The sequence below is a fragment of the Poeciliopsis prolifica genome, unplaced genomic scaffold, assembly GCF_027474105.1.
Source record: "Poeciliopsis prolifica strain line A6 unplaced genomic scaffold, Auburn_PproV2 SCAFFOLD012, whole genome shotgun sequence".
In the NCBI taxonomy this organism is placed as follows: Eukaryota; Metazoa; Chordata; class Actinopteri; order Cyprinodontiformes; family Poeciliidae; genus Poeciliopsis; species Poeciliopsis prolifica.
The window spans coordinates 6,829,459-6,851,812 of record NW_026562387.1 but is presented as its reverse complement, the minus strand read 5'-3'; the positions used below and the strand labels follow the sequence as shown (position 1 = coordinate 6,851,812).

General features: G+C 37.7%; 1 protein-coding gene across 7 annotated transcripts in view; it reads right to left on the bottom strand.

Annotated features, from left to right (window-relative positions):
• The window catches only part of ctnnd2a (catenin (cadherin-associated protein), delta 2a), a 223,367-nt gene that overhangs the window by 11,766 nt on the left and 189,247 nt on the right, over positions 1-22,354 (bottom strand). For all 7 annotated transcript variants that reach the window (XM_055037745.1, XM_055037749.1, XM_055037748.1 and 4 more), the window contains 4 exons: positions 21,933-22,106; positions 20,429-20,579; positions 6,203-6,452; positions 3,195-3,279 (listed from right to left, as the gene is read on the bottom strand). In XM_055037745.1, the coding sequence (XP_054893720.1) occupies positions 3,195-3,279; positions 6,203-6,452; positions 20,429-20,579; positions 21,933-22,106 (660 nt within the window). The remainder of the gene's footprint in view (positions 1-3,194; positions 3,280-6,202; positions 6,453-20,428; positions 20,580-21,932; positions 22,107-22,354) is intronic.

Here is a 22,354-nt window from a genome sequence, read left to right as displayed (position 1 = left end):
ACTCTGGTAGACTCTGTGCGACTGGAAACCAAAATTACAGCATTTCTTACATTTTCACCTGGTGCCGTTCCCTATCACACTGTACTGTGTCAAACAAACCAAATCCTTTGTTTACTTCCTCGTCTGTGGTGGCGCTGCATCAAGAATCACTGAAGGAAATGACAGAAAAATCTCTGAAAATGATTCTGAGTGCAACTTCCTTCTTCACAAAATGTAGACAACAATGGAACAAAAACCTTGAGTTTTTTGGGTTATTTTTCCTACGCATCAGAGTTTGATTGCACATTCACAAATGCTCAAACCAAGCGGACTTTCAAGGCAAACAGATTAGAGTTTGATTAAAGCCGACCAATATGACTGGTATGAATGCACCTTTAAGCTGCTGCTGATTTGGTTTGAACTCATCTGGTTCTCTATGTCACAATGTAGCAGAGGAAATACTTCAAAAAACAAGTGAAGAGGCAACAGCATTATAAAACTTTGAAAAAAAAGTGTTTTTATATTTAGCCAAGCAATCCCAGAACAAAATGCCTGGAAATTAAACAATGAATAACTGAGAGTGCAAACATGCACCTCAAATATGCAGGTACAAAGAACATGCATTTCTCACTTAATATGTCAAATAGTACAATACTTCAAAATTCTGTGATTACAGCTTTGAAATTTAAGTGAAACTGAAAGGCAGATAAACGTATCTTGTGGTCTCAAGAGAAACAAAAGTGTCTCTTGAGACACTTTGGACTCCAACAATGTGGACTCCAACAATGTGGTTCTCCTAAAAAAAAAAAAAGAGCATACAACTTTTTAAATTATGCACCAGATTTAAAGAAATGCATGTTCAGAAATGCCTATCTTGCATTTTGACAGTCTGAGCCATTCTTTATGTACTACTATTCAAAACTGCATTCATTGGCTTACAGTTTTTGAGCCATTCAGTCTGCAATTGGCTAAATAACAATGAGCCCGTAAGTGCATATGTGTGCATAATTAAAAAAGAAATACAAAAGAGCAAAACAACACAATGGACTCGAAAGATTAACATGAAGTGATTGATCAATGCACCTCTGTAAATGCTGGGACTCAAGTGTGCTGGTGTCCAGCACAGCTCTATTACTCCTTTGTTTAAATGTGTTCATGGTTTACCCTCAAGAAGCTTTGACAGATGAACCAAAGAAACAGTTTTTTCTCATTTCAAGTTGTTTGTCAATTCTTACATATTTTTGTTGCTTGGGTCTTATTAAGATCCAAAAGGGAGCCGTCTTCCACATTTCATACTGACAATGTATTGATTCTTTCCTGTCTGAGGGATATTTTGTACTTTGATGGCTAGTGCTTACAGTGAATTTCTTTCATGTCCTGAAAGCATCTCTAATGTTACAGATGTTTACGTTTGCATGCGGTTAAGTGTAATGTCTGAATGAGTGTATTCATCTGACGATAAAGTATCCATCATGTGGTTCTGTGTGTTCATCAATATTATCTAAAGGTCAAATTTTGAAGATGTAGTTTTTTTGTTGTTGTTTGATTTAAGGCCATTATCTGTCGTATGGAGAAATCCTAACAGGAATCCAAGCATCAAACTTTGGAAAACATGTAGAGCATAAAATCTCACCAAATACAACAAACTTCAGAAATAAATATGTCAAAATTTGACCATTTTTTAAAATTACATTTCTCAATACACTAAAAATTGTTGAAAAGCAAACGAGTATCAAATGTAAAGTACACATTGTTTGTCTACAGGGACAAAATGGAAATAGGTTGGTACAAAATGACAATGTGGCAGCAGGACATTCAGGTACAAACTGCTGAGGCAGGAAGTTTACCTGCATCCTTTTGCACCTTGCATCAATATCTGTGTGGCTTCATCTTTCCCAGTTGTCTACATGATACCAAAGACAACCCATTTTAAAAACCCCACTGCCATTAGTGTCAGCAAGTGGGTGAACATGCTCAGCCTAGCAAATTTTACTTGGGAAGGTTTGGTATGTTTTGTCTTCTGGCACATGGTTCTAACAATCATTAAGTTCCCTTCCTTTACCACTTGTTTATATTTTCTTAAATATAGTTAAAAGTGTATACTTTAAAATTATGATGAAACTTTAATGAGAGAAAACTTTCTTGACCTCATCTTTATCCTTGAATATCACTTTTCAGCCTAAGTAGCCATTGTCTTTGCAAATCAAAAGCTCCTTCTCTTCCTGACAGCTTTCAGACATAGCACACATTTTGTTGGAATCGTAACTAATTTGGCATTCGTTCAAGGAACCATATTGGAGGTAAACATATGTCTCCCATCACTGTTTGCTTTAAGACAGCATGGTGGGCAATCAGAACATTAATTAAGCACAACATTTGTTTAAATGCAAAACTATTTCCTCAACTAAATATGCAAAACATTTTCTGTCACGCTCAAACTCAGCAATTGGTCATAGTGGTTTTTACGTTATAAGTTGATAATTCTACTACTACCACTACTACCACTACTACTACAACTACTACTACTACTACTACTAATAATAATAATAAAGTTGTATTTGACTTGACATGCCTCCATTTCTTATTTATTGCAATGGCTGAATTCTGAAGTCCCAAACAGAATATATAAAAAACTCTTTGATGATGTGTTGCTGAGTTTTTATATATAAGTCAAAGCTCATCAGTAACTTATAATTACACAGTTTCACAATTAAACTACAAATAAATTGTTCCTGAAAAGAAAACAAAAACAAGCAGAAATTCATCAAGGAATAGAAAAGCCTAGAAAAGCAAATAATTAGCAGTCCATTCGACAAAATGCAGGATGGAGATGTGTATTTCATTACCTTCATTGACATGTTTCTATTAGAGAATTGGCCTCGCAATCTGCTTTAGTGAAAACAAAAAGCCACCAGGCTCCAAAGCCATATTTTTAAATATGACAAATTTGTCTAATTATTATTCTGTCAAATTACACAGAAGTGCTATCACCACCAAACAAGATCTGTATAGGATGGTTCTGACTTATCTTTTTAATATTTCTTCTTCTTGGGACAAATGTATTCAGAACGACAGGAAAAGATATAAGTCATTTGAGATTTAAATCTCCACACTCAACTCAAATTGAAACAAAAGATTTTTAACAGAACAAAAGTGGTAGAGCATGAGTCAGAACCCACAAATGCAGCAGAACACAGTTCACCACACACAGTTACCTTTTTGTAGAGGGAGCGCAGGTCTCTGTACTGCCACATACTGCTGAGGACTTGAGAGGCTGCTTTTACCACTTTTGCTGAGTGTCTGGAAAGAAATTGAGAAAAACATAGAGAGTTATTTCCACAGCACCCCATTTATTGTGACGCTGTGTAGTTACTTTGTCTCCAAATCTTACCAGCTGCACAAGACATGTGTAGACCGGAAAAATTTGTAATGGCTTCAAGAAGACTATTGCTGTTTGATTTTTTTGTTTGTTTGTTTTTCCGGAGGAGAAGCAGAGTTCTTGTGTGAGCTTAAAATGACCCAGTCTGCCATGCTAATGGTTTCCTCCTTGCCACCTTGATTGAAAATTACTAATCAAAAAAGTGAAAGGAATTCTCATTTTCTGTGTCCTGAAGAAACACAATGATTTAGATCATTAAGAATATAGAGACCATAACTTATTAGCAAAACTGGAAGATCAGAGTAATTGTTTTCAGTGTAAATTCATGTTTCCTGACGGTGTTAAGTTTTCCAAATCATAATGAACACTGTCATTTAATTTAATGGGAACATTAATGTTATTATTTCCTCAGGGATTTCTAGAGGATAAATGATCTTTAAAAGCTGCAATGACCTGCAATGTGCAAAATTGTGTTTTTGGAACGAAAGCTTATGTTATAGCTTATTTTGTAGATGGCAGGGATTTGTCTCAGTAGTTATTTGTCCCAACCCTCTGAATCATTCACAATATTATTGCAGTCCTTTTTCAGCCCACGTTGATCAACAGTCATATTTGATTTAAATGTAGGTGGCATTTCCTGAAACTCTGCCGTGTGTGATTGCATAAATCTGCTGTAGTTCTGCTTAATTGTGAGCCTATAAGAAATGAAGATGTGTGAATTATTAGCAGACAACTGCTCACTGTGAAATTAGCATTTTTTGGAGGATTCTGTCAGCACCTCATCTTTTTGTGTAATGGCACCCTGGAGCACAGTTCCCTAAATAGACTTAGTCTCGCTCACTCCACAATAAATCAACATTTGACCTCAGTCTGATAACACTTCGGTGTCATGGCAACCCCTGACCTGCTAGTTGCCATAGCAGCAAGGCATAATGCCCTGCTTGGTCTCCCATGGTAAGGAGGTCGGTCTATTTTAGCTTGGTCTTCCTCGTTGTTCGGTTTTGTTTTTCTTAGACGACTGATCACTGGGAACACAGGTGCACTTATGAATGAGATATAAAGGCTGCATAAAGACCAGGTTCCCCCACTGGTCACAGAGAGACATGGTGCGTGATGAAGTGTGCAATGCAGTAACTTTATACGCTGAGCTCCTCTTACAAGGATTCACGCTACATTTAAAATTTTCACTAGATTTATTGTTAACCAAGAGGACAACCATTAGGGAGCTTTTGAAATTTTATTCTTTTCGATTATTTTAGTGGCAGAATCATTTCTGCTGTCCGGGCAACATTTAATCAGACAAAGAACATATTATGATGGGAACATTATGTACAGTTCTTCATTAGTGTTTCTAGAAAATGAGGATGTGAGAGTCAAAGAAATGTGAAATATATAAACAACAACTTTGTTGACAGAGTTGGTGTAGAGCATTTGTGTAATCTGTTTCTATGATAAAAATCATTTTGCGCCTACTGGGTAAAATGAAGCAAAGCTCTGTCCCACAAGTGAGTGAGATAACTGAAGTCAAGACTCTGTTCTTCCATTTACTTTATCACCTCTCCCTGATATTTGTCTTTCTTTGCTTTGACATAACATCACCCATTGTTACTTCCCATTCATTTTTTTTCTTGACTGTAATATCACACATGTTCTCTCATTGATTTATTACAAGCACATTTTCCAAGTCAGCTACCATTCAGTTAAGTTGACTGACCTACCTATAATTTAATAAATCCGTTTTTTAAAACTGTGCTGAACCAGTTCATATTCAGCAGGATGTAGTTAAAAATTCAATTTAGCCAGATTAAAATTAATCGAATAATAATAAAAGTTCAGCACCTAAAAGTTCATTTGGTTCAGACCACCAATTAGTAAATCAGTCAGGTCATCGCCACACATCAGTTTTCTTTTCCTCACACAAACTATGTGTACTTCAAAAACAGCTGCTCATGCTCAAATACAAATATTTTAATCAAAATGAGATCTAAGTCACTTTCAAAAGGCTTTTATTTAATTTTGTTTGAACAAATCAGATGACAACAATATTTAATTCTGTAAATTAATATAATCTGTCATTATATTTCAGCTGTCCTTGCTTACTGGTCTCTGAAAAAAAGATTGAAGTGTAAAAAATAAAAGCAGGTACAAAAACTTAGTGTAATCTAGAAGTTGTAATGGTTACAACAGGAGCCTTTAAGTTATATCCTTAAGTATAATGACATTTTAACTGATTCATAATTACTTTTAATGCAAAGTGGGAGAGGCAGACACTATCAACATTGGGTCCCAACAACACAACAAAGACTGCCTCTTTGCAAGCTAAACAACATATCTGCTGCCAGCATACACACACAATCACAGAAAAGCCATCTGAGCAGCCAAGACTGCAAAACAGAAGGTTTCTTTTACTGCTACACAACTCAGCAGCAGCTTCAGAATATTTCTGGACATCAAAAAGCCTGCAGGAATTGGACCCAGACCTCCCTGCATACAGTGTGTCTCCAGATCAAATAGAAAAATGGACTCTTTAATATCTTATCTCTATGTAGATTAAACATTTCACTTCAGAACTTACCCAAATAATAAAGGCTTTCTGGGATGCAAATGATGTTAATTAAATATCCCATCATTTATTTAACAGCTAACATTAGATTTATTCTCAGAAAAAGGCAGGAATAGAAAATCCTTCTTTGAAGTCATCTAATGTAGAAGCTGCATTAAAAGCGGAGCATTCCCTGATTTGAAATGACAATAGAGATCTGCGAGACATTTCAAGTGTGAATTTAAAAACTTGAGTTATTTCACCGCTGCAGACAAAACAATTCTTGACCCCGTCCTACTTACTTGTCTCCTTTGCTGCGGGCAATGCCGATGAGTTTTTCAATCCCGCCAGAATCACGTAGAGCTTTTGCGTTCTCCATATTCTTGGTTATCACTTCATGTAGTGCGCAGCATATGGCAGTTACCGTATCGTCTGACATGGCCTTGCTGGGAGTTCCAGTATTGCCTGACGTTCCAATGCTGGTGGTGTTATTGTTGCTGCTGCTACTACTGCCCGGTAGCCGATGGATCAAATCTCTCATGGCATATTTCCCTAATGTTTGTGTAGAAAAACGAAGAGCAAGAACAATTATTAACCTCATGCCACTACTAGCATCCTTAAATACTGTTCAACCTGGCTTACAAATAAGCAAATCACTGCCACACATTCAATTCAAAATAGATGTTTTTTTTTTGTGAAAAGAAAATAAATCTGGTTTAATTAGGGTGCAAGGGATCCATCACTGCCATTATGAAACTAATATGGCTCATTCAGAGTCAGGTAGCAAGTGAATGATTTCCTAAGTTGTCTCAGTCATGCTGAGGAGTTTCCCATGAGATTAGGAGGCAAAGAGGACTGAGGCGAAGGGCCAGAGAGATCACAGCAAATCGGCAGGGAGAACAGAAGACAGTGGGGGAACTGAACTTATGAAATATGTGATTGTGCTGACTAAGGAGCAATGTAGAAATGAATCAAACATGAGAGGCAGCCTGGGGGGAAGAAATGTCTCAACCATCATAAAACCTGTCAATTACACTTGAATCGCCTTGTGCTTTCAGGAGCAAAGCCCACAGGTCAAGTTTCAGGTAAAGAACAATCATTTTGGACTTGGCTGTGAATGTTGAACAGCAAAAGCTGACGTACAGCCGCAAATATGTATTTCCAATAGATGCAGAACATGAAGCCAGCTGAGGCCTACCAAACGTAAAAATTAAACAATATACTAATAAAATATGCATTTTTTGTTGATGGACTTATATTTATATGATGGCTTAAATGTCACTTTGTCATCATTTTACAATCCAAATCAGATATGAGAAGTGAGGCAGATACAAGCTGAACTCCAGCTCAGAGGATGTGCTTTCCAAGAAATGATGTTCATTTTCTATTCTCACTTCATGGCAGTTCAGCAGCATTCAAAAACACTCCAAATAAGCCATTGCTTTTTTCTAGGAAAGTTCAACATTTTATCCATTTGTGCTAAGTGCATAAACAGCTTTACCCGACTTTGCTATGCAGAAACAATAAAAAAGGCACTGTGAGTTGCAAAAGCACAAGATATGGCAGGCAGTAACTTCTGCCTTTTTGTGAACAGCGTGGGTTCGCCCAGGGGCTGCCGTGCAGTTAATGCTCGTCTCTTATGCAGGAATAACAAGCAGCAAGACACATTGTCGAGTGCAGTGCTCAATAAGTTTATATTTTTCATTGGACTTACAAATTTAAGAATCCAACATCTATTTTAATTAAAAAATTAAATAACATGCTAAGTGATTGCCAAGATCTTTAGTTCAAACCTGAAGGCCTCCCATGGTGTCTCTGAGGCAGCAGCTACTGTGAGTATCCGCTTTTTATCTATAGCGCAGACATGCTTCAACGAAACACTTTATTGGATTCATTTGTTATCAGAAGGGCATCTCTGCCCTCTGTGCTCTTTCTGGCATTTGCTTCTTTTAAACTGAGAATAGTTTAATCTCCAGGGTGAAATAATAACCAAAACAACAACTTCCCACAAATCCACTCTGAAAACTGGCACATATCTGCGTAAACTGCTCCAGTTATTAAGCATGTCACAAGATTAGGAGTTTTGTTTTTTATGCTCAAAAAAGTGTACTAATTGCAGTGAAATAAGTATGTATATCTATTGACAATTATATTATTGACAACCCGACAACCACTGCCTCACCACAGACAGAAACCCAATGTAGATATCAACTTCCATATGAAAATAGGAAGCCACAATTGATTCAGCCCAGTTTTCTTTTTTGTAAAATGACAGTTATAAGTGATATATCATTTAGAAAAAAAATATACATATAAATAAAATAAATAAAAAAATATATAAAATAAAACCCCAATAACTATTAAGTCCATTTCTAAATTACATCAAAATAAATTAAAACATTGGGAAAAGTAGGGAATCCATTGCTTTCTCTTCTCAGTCTTTTGCATCCTCTTTCGAGACAGAGAAGAGTGAACCCAAAATTATTTTATAATGAAAGGCTTTTGGTTTTCACTGTATGGTGCCACACCTTTGGTTTTCACTGAGTGTTTCTTTTACTGGTTGTAAAATAACACCTTTCAAGTTACTCATTGAAATGACAGTCATTTCAATGAGTACTGTCATTTTCACAGCGCAAAACAAAAGTACGACTTGCCTTCTTAATGGTCACTTTGTGTCTGCTGACCAATATTCTGCTGCTAACTTTGAGTTCATAAAAGAATTACAGAAAGAATAAGCAGGAATAAAATATCCTTGCAGCATTACAATTTGTTCATTGAAGCAAGAAATGTTTTTGTTTTCTTTCAAAACGTTCCTCTTTTTTTCATCTGGGGGTGTCTGAAACACTACTTCTTTCTCCCCACTGAAAAGCTAAATCACACGTCACTGTGGCATGAGTGCATCATTTCAAGCTTGGAAGTCAAACACAGGAGCATATGCTGATGCTTTAAACATGGACATGCATTGATGCACGGGAATCTAATGCACGCTCACGTACACACTCTGAAAAAGTCCATCTGTAAGGATAAAAGTTGCGAGTTAATTGGCCAAGTGTTATCAGAGGTTGGCAGCCTCAGCAGAGGTTAAGCAGCCATTGTCTTTTGGCTTTGAATACAAAGTTAAGCTGAATCCTTGGAGGATGACTCATTATGTGAGTGACTTGAGTCAAGTGAATAATTTCCTGGCTGATTTACCAACTGAAGAACGGTTAATTTACTTAACTTATTTGAAGATCTGACAAATTCCTGAGTGAAGGACTGAATTATTTACTGATTAAGGGTTTGAATGATTTAGTGACTTGCTAATTTACTGACGGACTGACAGATCATTTTCTCCGAGGATGTCTGACTTACTGATGAAGCGACTAATTTATCAGCCGACTGACTGCAGGTAATAACAGCAACACCAGATACGCAGTGGAGGCTTGAGAAATTATAAGAGCCATAAATACTTTTTTGCTTATCAACAAAACGTGCTGATAAGCTGCCAACAGCATATTCAGCGGGTGGTGTGTGGGTACACAGCCACCTCTGTGTGGATGCCTTTTAGTCGTCACAACATCACATTTTTTCCTTGGGGCCCAAGATTAGAAAGGAGAGAATAATAAGGAAGGAGAGCAAAGAGGATGCAGCAGAGTATTGGTCACCCATGAGAGAGGACAGAAGATGAATAGGAAGCTTTGGAATAAAGGGCAGGATTTAACCAGTGCTGACATTGGCATAAGCTTAGACGAATGGAAGATGAATTGCCTCGGTACTCGCAGAATCAGATGGAAAGTTCTTTTACAATTTCCAAATGTTTTCATAAAAACATTAGAGGAAGTTTGATTTCCAAGCACATGTCACATGAAGGATCCAAAAACCTTACATACACACAACTCTGTAGTTTTAGCTGCCTCTGTTTTTAGCTGACAAGTCCTCAGAGGAGCTATCCAATTAGAGTATGTAAATAAACATAAAAGGCAAAAACAGAAAAAAAGAAACCAAAGCAAAGATCTTATTAGCCATTACAATCTGACACTTTCCTACATGTACGCAGAACAATTTCAGAGACTGTAAGATATTTATTGATGAATAATAGATTAAGCTAAATGAAAAGTCGTTGATGCACTTTCCCCAAATTAGTTTAAGATTCGGCAAATTCCAAGCTCAAGCATTTGATGTTCCCCTCACAATCTCCTCAAAGGCTGCTACGCTTAAAACATGATAGTCCCTTGCGAAGGTATTTATGAACTTTTTCCGCATTATGTAACATTATAACCCCCCCCAAAAAATCAATGTACTCTATCAGGATTATATGTGATAGACTGACAAAGCGACACATGAATGCAAAGAGGAAGGAAAATCTTCAAAGCATGGCCACCATCTGGCTTCAGAATTCTCCCAATAATCTATGTTATTTATTTATACTCAGTGCAATTACAGCTGTTCTCTGAAGGGTTCAGAAGTTTGCAGGAGCAGGGTTTCTTAATCCTGGTCCTCAGGGGCCACCGTCTTGTCTTAAATCCATCTCTGTCCTAGAACACCTTATTCAAATAACTGCATTACCTCCTCAGCATGCCATCAAGTGTTCCCTAAGCCGGTTAATCGTCCAGGCCTTTAGATTCACAGCTTTAGTCAGATGTGGATCTAAAGGGAAATACTTGAAACACGTTGTGCAATGGGCTCTGAGAACCCATTATAGATTCCATAGTTAAGAATCTATGGGATGAAGAACATTTGCAATCAAATGCTATCATCAAGACAAGGGAACACACCAGAAAGATCAGCAGGATTGTACACTGTTCAGTCCTATTAGTCTGAGGTCTTCAAAAGTGACAAGTTAATTTAGAAATGCTGCACCCAAGACTTCACACAAACTCAGAGGTGAAACATGGTGGTAGCAGGTGCATGCGGTGGGAATGGAAGGTAAAGGAAGCTGAGTGGAGTTCATAAGTTAATTAGAAATTTTTAAGGAAAACTTGAGTACTGAAAAAGTCTTGAGGCTTGGGAAAATATTGAAGGTCGCGGTTGTAGCAAGCAGAAGATCAGGACACTTTATGAAAGAATATATGGTGGATAAAAAACTAGGGAAGTGTTTACATCAATGTTTTTTATGAGATTTGACAAATTAACGTGTATTAAAGCTGTATCACACAAAGCGTAACGTGCACATCAGCCTTCCTACTACATCCGCTGTCTTTGTTTCTGGAACGCGAGCTACAAGTGGAACACGTCCTCAAGGACAGAGACAAGACTTGTGCTGATCACTGCACAGCCTAATAAACCTGTATTACACAGCTCTTCCAATATAGCTATCTTTACCTGAGGGGCAAAGACAGTAATGTATTCCTGCGCTGCATTCCCTTATGTCTCACCAGCCGCTGCAGCGCAGGCCATGCTTCATCATGACCATAACAGCTGATTTGATTTAAAAGGATCCAATTACCCTCAACAATGGAGTGATTTGATTGTTTACTGACGGAGAAGGGAGAATGTTATTGAAGTGAAATTGGAGGTAATTGTCTCAGGGAGAGATGGGGGAAGATGAAACAGCTTGATTGTTTGTGGTGTCTGATTGCCTATATGCTTAATGGCATCAAAAGCCAGTGGCTTTCAGGATTGCTTGAGCATTTTCTGACTTCAGTTAAAGCTCATAAGATCATCGGAGCTTTAACTGTAAAAGTCAAACTGCTGAGACAAACCTCAACATCGAGCAGTGATGCATTTTGTCTAAGTGCAGATACTTTCACCGAAAAGGCGAAGATGATTTTAGGATGCTGTACTCGTTTTATGTCGACCATTAAGTGATTGAATTAAGCAATGCAGGCTTTTATTTGTTTACGCTTTCAACTGTTTATGTGACAGCACAACAATCCAAAACAATTTTTGCTGTCATCTATTCTGTGGAATTATTGTTTCAGCTCTGCTGTATTATTAGGATCAGTTTCTCCACATGTGACTGCAATTCATAATCGACCTGACAGGTGGTGCCATATTCAAAGCAACAGGATATTCTTCCTTTACTGAAAACATGAAACACATTTGAGTGACATCCTTTGAAGGCAGTCATTCTGAAGAAGAATACACACAAATATTAAAATGCTTGTAGTTTTATTGACGCTGAAAACAATCAGATGGCATTCCGGGAGGGAAGGAGAGGCATAGACAATCATTTTATTGTATAACATTGCAAAGCATTAAAAGATACAGCATTTATGTTTTATTTAATGAACACAGCAGCACGCAGTAGAATATCTTAAACTCAATATTGATCACCATCCTCAATCTGTTTGCAAAGTTTATTCTTTTATTTTTCCAGAAGTTAAATGGAAAATATCCATCTGGAATGCAGCAACTTTCAAAAAGGTTTGAAATTCAGGACAATTTCTTTCCCAGTAAGAAAATTGTCAGACTTCTTGAGTTCGGTGATTTTCACAGCAGTTATACCTCACACTCGGTGTCTGCCTCTGATGTGTCTGCACATGACGAGTTTACAGCAGGAGCTGCTGGGGACGGAAAGAGGGGATAAAAAGGCAGAAATAATTTCCAAATGTATGAAACCTGCACCTTCAATAGAAGAATAAAGAATAAATAATTGTTCCATTATGGTTACAGAACATTTAGTGAAGTTTCACAGAGACGATACCCTTCTTAATGAACTGCTTTGTGAAGAAAATCACAAGCTCTTGGCTATGAACAGATCATTTGAAACCTTTAGCTTGATGTTTTTGTGCAACTCATAAGGGTTCCTCAGTTTGAGTTAGACTGATGACATAAAAGCTGTGAGAAAAAAACCAAAAAACCTCATAATCACATGGCAGCACTTTCTGTCCCCATCTCTGTCTCTCTTTATTGTTCTCCATTTTTCTCTTGCTGTCGTGCTCCCTGTTGGGTTCAGAGGCACACAGAACGAGGAATGCCAGAGAGAACAAAGTATGCTGATAAAAGACATGCCATACCCTCACACATGAGAAATTCATCCCACAGGCGACAGAGAAATTTCATAAAGTAGTGCTGCAGCAGAGACGGAGAAGTGTGTGTCAACACTGTGTGAGTCAATGGACCCGGCCGCACAGTCTCTCAGCCTGCTCGCCTTGCAAAGTTGTTTATGTCTAGGACTGTGCAGGCTGTTGACAGCCGAGAAGACAAAATATGTAGAATCTGATGTGTGCGAGGACAGTAAAATATGTTACCTCGACTGGCTGGCAACTTAGTTGCTCATAACGCTGATTTTGCCACGTTTTCTGAGAGCATGTGTGAGAGTAAAATAATAATTGACATATTTCAGTTTTCTTCATGTTTTTAATTATTTGCAACGCGATGCCCGACATCCATCATAAACACACTTTGATGGACACACACTTAGTCATGCAATTAGTGACATCCCTGCGCTACACTACTTTGGTTTCCACAGTAACACTCCTTGAGACTGATGTCATCAACGCGACACACAAAGAATGAGGGACTATGAGCTCATGTCTGGAGAAAAAGATAGAGAGGGGTGTGTCAGAGAAGGAGGAACGAAAAAAAAAAGGAGGAGATGAGGTAAGGAAGTGGAAGACAGAAAAACTGTCAAACTGCACAAAGAAGGAAAATGGGGGCAGTAGAAAAACAGGATGATATCAACGGGCCAGAGAATAATTTCCCAAACCAGTGATCAATAAAGTACATCTTATCTCATCATTTTAGCAATACAAGGTAAGGGCAATCTCAATTTTCTCTGTTCAAACATTAAGAGAAATATGTCCACACAAAGTGATTGTGCACTGCTCTCAGTTTGAAACAGACCTACTCTGAAATAGTCCAATAGAAACTGGTATTCAGTGATTTTGCACATAAAAAATAAAATAAAATAAATGCTGTGAAGCACTTTCAAAGAAAATAAATAAATAGCAACAAATAAATAAATAATAAATACTCTATCAAATAAATGTCCCAATGAAATAAAAACAAAGTTAAAAAAAAATCTTTGAAGTATTAAACATAGTAGGCTATCCAATAACATGTACTTGTTACTGTAGCATTGCATACATAGATTCAACAGATCCCCAAATTGTTTAAGCTTGGATTCCAAACAATGCAAAATTGTTTGAGAAGTTTTAAATAACCCCAAAAATATTCTGCCATTAATTTTAAGTTTGAAAGGGAAAAAAAATACACCACCAAATGTTCATTTTTAGAAGTTGCATAATATACACCAATTACACTTCAACATCAAAGGTGGAAATCATATTCAAGTTCAAGGTAAAAGATACAGCCACCTTCTCCCCATGAAATAGTTTCATATCTATAATTAGTGGCCTGCCAAAACTTTTTCTAGCACTTGTACCTTGTGCATACCTCACAATACATGCCACAGCAGCTTGTGGCTAAGAAATGGATGCATGCAAGAGGATGAGTCAGATGCGCAAAATAAACTTGCCAAGAAATGACAAACCAAGTTTTGCTCAGTGTTTCCAAATGCACACTATGCTATGCAGTGTTTACACAGGGCAACAGTGGTGTTTCCTAATTCCAAGGCTCCACAGCCCAGAATTCAATCCCAAACATTCATGAGCGTCCTTCCAAAAACATATCCCATAAATTCTAATTCACCTTTCGTGATGAGCTCCAAGTCTTTGAGGGTGGAAATTATCCTTGCAATTACCCTAATCTGCTGCTGCCTTCACAGATTCTTTGTTGGATTCGAGTCAGGACTCTGATCGGGGAATGTATAAATGTAACTTATTTCCAGTGAGAAGAATCCTGTTTGGTCACATTGATACATCCCGTCAACCTATTAGGCATCCTGAATGAACACTGTTTTCTAATGCTAAGCAAATTTTGGTTTGCACCATCTACCAAAGTAAAACAAGGTTCCTTAATTTTCATGAAACAAATTTCTTCTGTGGAAATGGGAGCTGCCTCTCTCTCTCTCTCTTATGAGAACAAGGAACAGCCTTTCAGGCATTAAAGTGCTGTTCCAAATTCATGTGTGTCAAATTACCATTTTTAAGTAAACGGTAAGAATTGCCCTGACACATAATATGGCGATGAATGAAGCGCATGTATCGCTACACAACTATAGACTATAATATGCAAATCAAAGCCATAAAGGAGGTGAAATCAGGAAAGACCCAAAACACAGAGATGAAAAGAAGGAGTCGCAGAGACATCAATATAGCACAAAATCACATTACGGAAGGATTTCAGAGTAAGCATACATATGCAGTTAAGACTTAGCTGTCACTGCTCTCTCATCTCTTTCCTCTTCCATTGCTCTATATTCTTAGGCTGACTTGGCTTCACTATACTTTTTCCCTTTTATCCCACTCTAGTCTTGTGCCACTTCTTGCTCTTTTCCTCCTGCTTGTCTCCCCGGTATCCAATCATAGAGAGCTTTCCAGAGGATTTGACACAAAGGTTGTAGTGTGTGAAAGATGATCCTCCTCTACCCCTGATGAGCTCTCATGCAGACAACCATTCCCCCATGGTGATCATGCCAAACTCACCGGCACTAACGGCTTATGACACACTCTTGCAGCAGTTTTCGAAGACAGGGGGAAGACTCAGTTTCTGTTTTTCAGAACGAGGTTATGTTTGAGGAGATTTGTCATGTGGGATTGTATTGTAATTAGATGCAACTTTGACCTTACAAAAACAAATCAACTAAATCTGTGAAATCGCACCGACAAAACATCGGAGGATGGAGAATATTTGGACTTGCCTTTCCTAAAAGCTTGGTCCCAGCTTCTTTCTTATCCATCTTAATCGGCTGAGAGTTTGCAAAAAACAAACCATATTGGTCGACCTCTCTTTTCTTGTCCTTTATTTTGTTGTTATCTCCACACTTTAGAAACTTTGTTTGTTCATGTATCACTCAGTAAAGAAAGACACTAACAGCAGTTTTCTATCCCATTGGTGGCAATTTGTTTTTAGTAGTAGGCTATTTTTACTTACTGAAAATTAATAAACTTATTTCTTCCATTCAAAAGACTGCACAATATTAGCTCGACGTCTTAAAAGTCAAGCCGACATTGTGGAGCTCTCGATAGCTACTTGTACTCTTCATGAAGATGTGCTGATGTAGTGACTCTTCTCTTACTATCGTCCCTTTCTTCATTCTGCTTGTGCCAACAAGGTCAGAAATAATTATGCCAGGATTCACCTGCAGTTCCTCTTTCTTGAGCCTGACAGAGGGATCATGTCTTTTGATCCTTTTCTGCTGAAGGTATATTTGGGCCTCAGAGGATTCCATACGAGGTTACGTAAGAGGTTAGATAAGATATGTAGAGGAAAGAGTATGTAAAGAAGAAAACAAATCAGAACTTCTGACATCGTGCCTCACAACAGAATGTAAGGAAACATAGTCAGTAGTGGATTTTCCACTATATTATGCCAAACTACAGCACAAATAAACCACAAACACTGGACCACAACCACAGATTTTGGTGTGTCATTGGGACTTTTATGTGGCAGATGATCATAAAATAAATCATGTCTCTGAAACGGAAGAAAAATAAGACAAGGTTTCAGATTTTTTTTTTTTTTACACAGGGAAGTGCAGTGTGCTACATTCAGTCCTTCTTACTAAATACCTTGCAATTCCGCTTTTTTGTGCAATTACAGTTCCAAGTATTTTGTCTGCACCAGTTTTTTACATCCTGAGACTTGCAAAATAACCTAATCACAGTCAGATTGAACCGCTAAGATTTAAGAGCATCTATTTTTAAGTCATAGCAAAATTTCAGATAAATTTACCTCTGTATTCTAAGTCATAGTCATATGTATTAAATCAGGTACAGGGGTGTCAAACTCCAGTCCTCAAGGGCCAGTGTCCTGCAACGTTTAGATGTGTCGCATCTAAACACCTGAAAAGAATGATTAGGTCTTTAGCAAGGCTCTGGAGAACTTACCTACACAAGGAGGAGGTAATTAAGCCATTTCATTCCTGTGTTTTGTAGTGTGGCACATCTAAAAACTGCAGGACACTGGCCCTTGAGGACTGGAGTTTGACACTTGTGATTTAGGATATTACTGGAACGTTAATTTATTTCAGTAACTTAACGAAGCAAAACATTACATAGATCAATTAACCCTAATTTCTGTTAATTATGAGGATTTTATGATCATCCATTTCCACATAATGGGTGTGTGTCCTTGCAAGAAGAATTAAATCATGTTTTTGTGGTCTCTTTTCAACAACTTTTCTTTTTTGTTGGCCACTCTTCCATAAAGGTCAATTTTGCAGAGAGGCTGATTGATTGGGTTTAATCATAGGAACTCATCCTTAGTTACCATGCACATCTCAGATTCATCGTTGCTTCTCATAGGTGTGGTTCAATGCAAACATAAAAACTATAATTTAAGTTTTTACGTTTGTAGAACCTTTTCAGAAGCACATCATTCACCTTAAACATCACAAGCATTTTACTTTGTTTTGCTCTTAAATATAAAATCACAATAAAACATATTAAACATTGTTGCTGTAAAGTGGCAGAAATTAGAAATGTTTAAGATCACTTTCCCACATTACTGTGCTTCCAACATGGTACTTATTTAATCTATATCCATAATTATAAGATGATCTGGACATTTTCTGGAGTATTTTTCTGTCCAGCTCTAATGACTTTTTAAGATGGAGAAACAAACTCAAATCAGAAACAAATGCAAAATGGCACATTTTGCAGTTTAATCAAAAATACTAAAAAAGGAGAATGATTTCTTCATGAATTTGTACAATATTGATTTAACTGACTCCTGCTCTCACTTTGTCTGAATGTCAGTCCATTAAAATGTTTACCTCATTCTGCTTTTGCTCAGGAAAGCTAATGGCTGTTAAGAATGAGAATTCAAATTTTTTACATGCAATATTTATAAACAAAGGACATTTTAGTATGCTTAGTCAAAACACTCTGCCTTAATTAGTGAAAAGTTCACTAATAAAAAAGGCTGATTTAAAAAAAACCCAACAATAATGAAACTAATTTATCTTCATTTATTTTGCCCTGGCAAGACAAATGAAAACAGCTAATCCTAATTATTAAGATTAGCTTTAAAACCAAAAATACTGAGCATTTTTAACAGTACCTAGTTGTGAAGGAGAACTCTGAATTTGAACACTTTAACCTGATAGAAGTTTAAAGATAGGGTAACTTCCTGGTTAGCTAACCATACATATAAAGAGATTTGTTCCACATCCGGAAGAGTGCAAAGGCCGTTGTTGTTAGGCAAGTTGAGCAGTAATGGAGGCAGACAACATAACAAACAAGAGGAGATGAACTTTCAGAACTGACTCCAAGTTTTCTTTTTCACAACACCGTGATCAAAAAGTCCATCCTGCAAGAAAAACAGACGGGCTTAAATAACCTCACATGATTTTTCACTTATTGTATTAAATCTTTTGGAAGTTTGCTCAGGGCTGTAGATTATTACTCCCAAAATAACACCTGGATATTTATAAAATTACAAATATTGTACAAATGCCAAGTGAGACAAGCCATAAGTAGACAGGGAAACCTATAGCTACTTGAGCATTCAGGTGACAATCAATTGAGTGAAAGTCTTAGCAGTCCTCCACTACTGTATGTTTGTTCCTTTGCATGCAGAATAAAACAGGTTGCAAGAATGTCTGTATCTATACTTGGTCACTTTTTTGCAGGGTCAAACTATTCAACTTTTGTTGCTCCGAAGCATTCTACTTTTTATATCCACATTTTGTTCAGCTGGTAAGTTTTCACATTTTTATATATATATATAATTATTGTTTGTTTAGTTTAATCTGCTGTGCTAATTTGTCTACAGATAGATTGGAGAAAACAAACAAACAAAGAAAACCACAAAAGGGAGATCACTCACAGCCAGTAAAGCGCCTGCGCGAGAGCTCTAATTATCCTTTAATCTGCTGCTGTGCGTCAGCCAGAGCGTAGTAGGGGGGCGTGTTGAGCCTTGGCGGCGGTATTCCTTGTTGTTCCGCAACAAGGAACAACAACAACTTGCTGCAAAACCAAGATATGTTTCAAAAGCCTCCAGCGTGAAACAGTGGGTGCCAGAGTTGCTATAGAAACCATTGAGCCCACCAACAAGCTAAGATTGTCAGAGATATTAGAGATAGAGAAAAAAAAAGAGTCCATGCACACGCACATACATAAAATCGTTCATGTGTGTGTAAGGTGTCTGTTTAGAGAGATAAAGATGTTTTTGGTTTTCGGTCGACATGATTGACCTGTTATTGCTGCACCAGCCCGGGAGCAGCAAAAAGAGGACAGCCACAAAGAAAAAAGGATGCGTCTAATACATGAAAACACTTGAAGACCCAAAAGAAATGCACACACACTCAGTGTATATGAGTCAGGTTAGCTAATGATCTCGAGATGTGTTGATTCTACCAGACTGACTGGGGCTCACTCATTACCCAGTGTACTTTTCAAAGACTAATGTAAGCCTTTGATCTGCTACCACTCTCGCCCACTCTCTTCAGCGTTTCCTTCTCAATTACACATTATTCATTTTATTTTCTGAACCCACAGCTGGCACAGTGCAATCTTTATTAATCTCAGTCTCTCAGAGACCAACATGTAATAGTCTCAGTTAAACTGATGGCAAGATAAAAATCATTATGCTGGATGGAAAAATGTGAAAATGATAACTTTACAAGATCACAAAAATAATGGTAAAACCAAAACATATCCGTAGGCCATACAAATTTGATATTAATCTTAATGACATCCTCTAACCTCTGACCACATTCAGTCAGCAAAGAGGCAACTGCAGTTTCATACATGCGTTTTTCAAACATACACACACAAACAAATGTGCAAATATCTTTTTTACCTAAAAGTAGAAACATATCTAAAAATCATCTGGTAACGCTAATTAGCCAAAAATCCAACCTTTTTTCCGATCAATGAACACACCCTAAAGAGCATTAGGTTCCTACTGGCCACACACTTTGGTGTGGATGGTGTTACTGAGGAAAGAAGACTCAAATGTAACTTTTTTTCAGCAAGTTGTTTAAAAATGAAGTCACAGAAAGTGCAGAAACAGAAGCTACTTTAAGGGAAAATTGTTCAGACCCGCTCTATGTTAGGACACTCCAGAAACATTGGCTGCTTGCTGGGAATCTCATGTTTGAAATAGGACTCTGCATTCTCTATGTAGAATACATGCAAAGAGACATATGTTTTTACAATAGTTGTGTAACCACAAAATGCTAAACCCAGCCAAAATATCAGCCTTTGTGTTAAAAAAAACCTTCATCAACTCTGTTTTACTCTCTCACATGGTGGTGTGATGTCACCTCTGCTCCAAATGCAGTAACTGCACGACAGAGAAGCTAGAAAAATATTTTGAGTTTTAATCTTAAATCTTCTTAATGCTTAAATCAGGAATCTCATGAAACTGGTATCAGTGAGTCAAAGCTTTACAAAAAGCAGAGATCAGCCACCAAATTCTAATTTAAATTCTAATTAATCCCTTACTAAAAAGAGAATAGAAATGTCAGTAATTTATGTAACAATGACAGGTAATGGAATAATCCTTGTTGGAGTAATCCAGTTATCATAACTCACCTATAAGCTCCTTATTCCTGATGTCCAGGGCCATATTTCGGAGAGCTGTGGCGACAGCACAAACTACTTTGTCATTGTCTATCCTCAGTAGCTCCACCAGAATGGGAAGGCCTTTCTCCTTACGGACAGCGGCCCGAATGTACACTGACCACTTCCGGGAAAAAAGATGACAAGAAGATGGTTAAAGACTTCTACCAACAGTCTAAGTAAGAATTTATGACACCTTTTTAGATTAAATTATGCTGATCTGCAATGTAAAATACAGATTTGTTTAGCTTCTCCTGATGGTTGCAATGAAATAAACTCACAATATTCTTCATCTTTATGGCAGAAATAGGAAATCAGTTCCCCCCACCCCATTCCCCACAAGGGGATGTGAGGAACTGATTCATCATAAGATATCGACAATCGTATGTCTTGGCTTAGACCTAAATGTGCAGAGCTAAGAGTGTGCCAACATCGTCAGCAAATCTGTTCTCAAAACACAGAGACAAATCTTATTTAATGAAAAAGTATACACACATGAGGACCACCTGCTCCTGCAATTTTCCTTTCTTCTGCTGATTTTTCAAGAGCCCTCCTATTCAGTCTCTTATGCTTTCTTTGTCCACTCTGCTGTTGGTGGAAATACTTATCAAATCAAAATCAGTTCCAAACAACTCAAAGGCATCTCGACAAGACTGATGAAGAATACTCTGAGTTACAACCCTTCTTGCTTTTCTTTTCTTTCGTTCACTAGCCATATTTTAATGCATTCTCTTCCTTATCAGACAACCAGGCTGCTTATAAACAGCCTTACGATGCAGTTATATAAATATCCAAGGCCCCCCTACAGTGGTCCACTTATACTCTGTCTTTAACCCTCATCTCTCTTCCTGGAGGCTCAAGTTACCCCTGACAGTACCATGGCCACTTGAGTCATCCATTATAGTCGTGTAGTCTCCTCCCTCAGTTCACTCCTTGTGGAGTCTTTCTCCAGTCCCTGACGCAGTAGATTTTGGAGATTTTAAATAGCAAGTAACAATAACAAACGCGTGCATTGCCTTGGAATAATATTACAAGGTTCATAATGCAAAATCCCCAAGATTAAGATCTAATAAAACAGCCGGGTGCTACTGTCAGCGAATGCAATATTGTTTTGACAGACTTCGTCATCAGTGGAAGTTCTTTTTGCTCTGTGGGAGTAAAAGGAAACACTGTTTCATTCGAGAACAAAACCCCACCCCGTCCAAGTGCGCTTGTTTACTTGACTCCTTATGAAACAATAGAACTTTTGAAATCCCAAAAAATCCATCATTTATCTTGCCCAGCATGACCATTTTCATTTTAATTTTCATCACACCGCTCACAGACAACCCCTTCTACACAAGTGGCATTTTAAAAACAATGGGTTGAAGAGGAGATTAAGCTAATGGAAATTATTTTAATCAATCAAATAGGAAGTAGATATTGATTTTGATTACAAAAAAATATATCTGAACTCATATTTTGGGTCTGTGCATACCTTCCAGCTGCCTGCAGCAAGGTTCTGTAGGGCTCCAGCGGCGCCTTCGAGCGTGTCGGGATTTGAGCATTCAGAAAGCAGAGTGAGGTATGGCTTGACAATGGTGGGGTGCCACAACATCTGAACCCCTTTAGGAGGCTCGGCTGTGTCGGGAAAGGGACTCACACCATCCCACTGCGAAAGATTAGAGCAAATGATGCAAAGTTGTAATTTAAGTTCTTATTTAGCAAGAAACGGTGCTCGCTGGTCATGCTGGTCAGCTTGTTGCTGTGTGAAAGCATCCTAAGGCTGATGTTATAAATTAGCAGAAAAAACAAAACAAAACAGAAGCTAAGCATGTTTCTTGATGCATAAAGCAGCAGCATTAGTTTTGTTGCAAGACTGACTGCTCCCATAACTTAAAAGATTTTACTGTGTTTGCA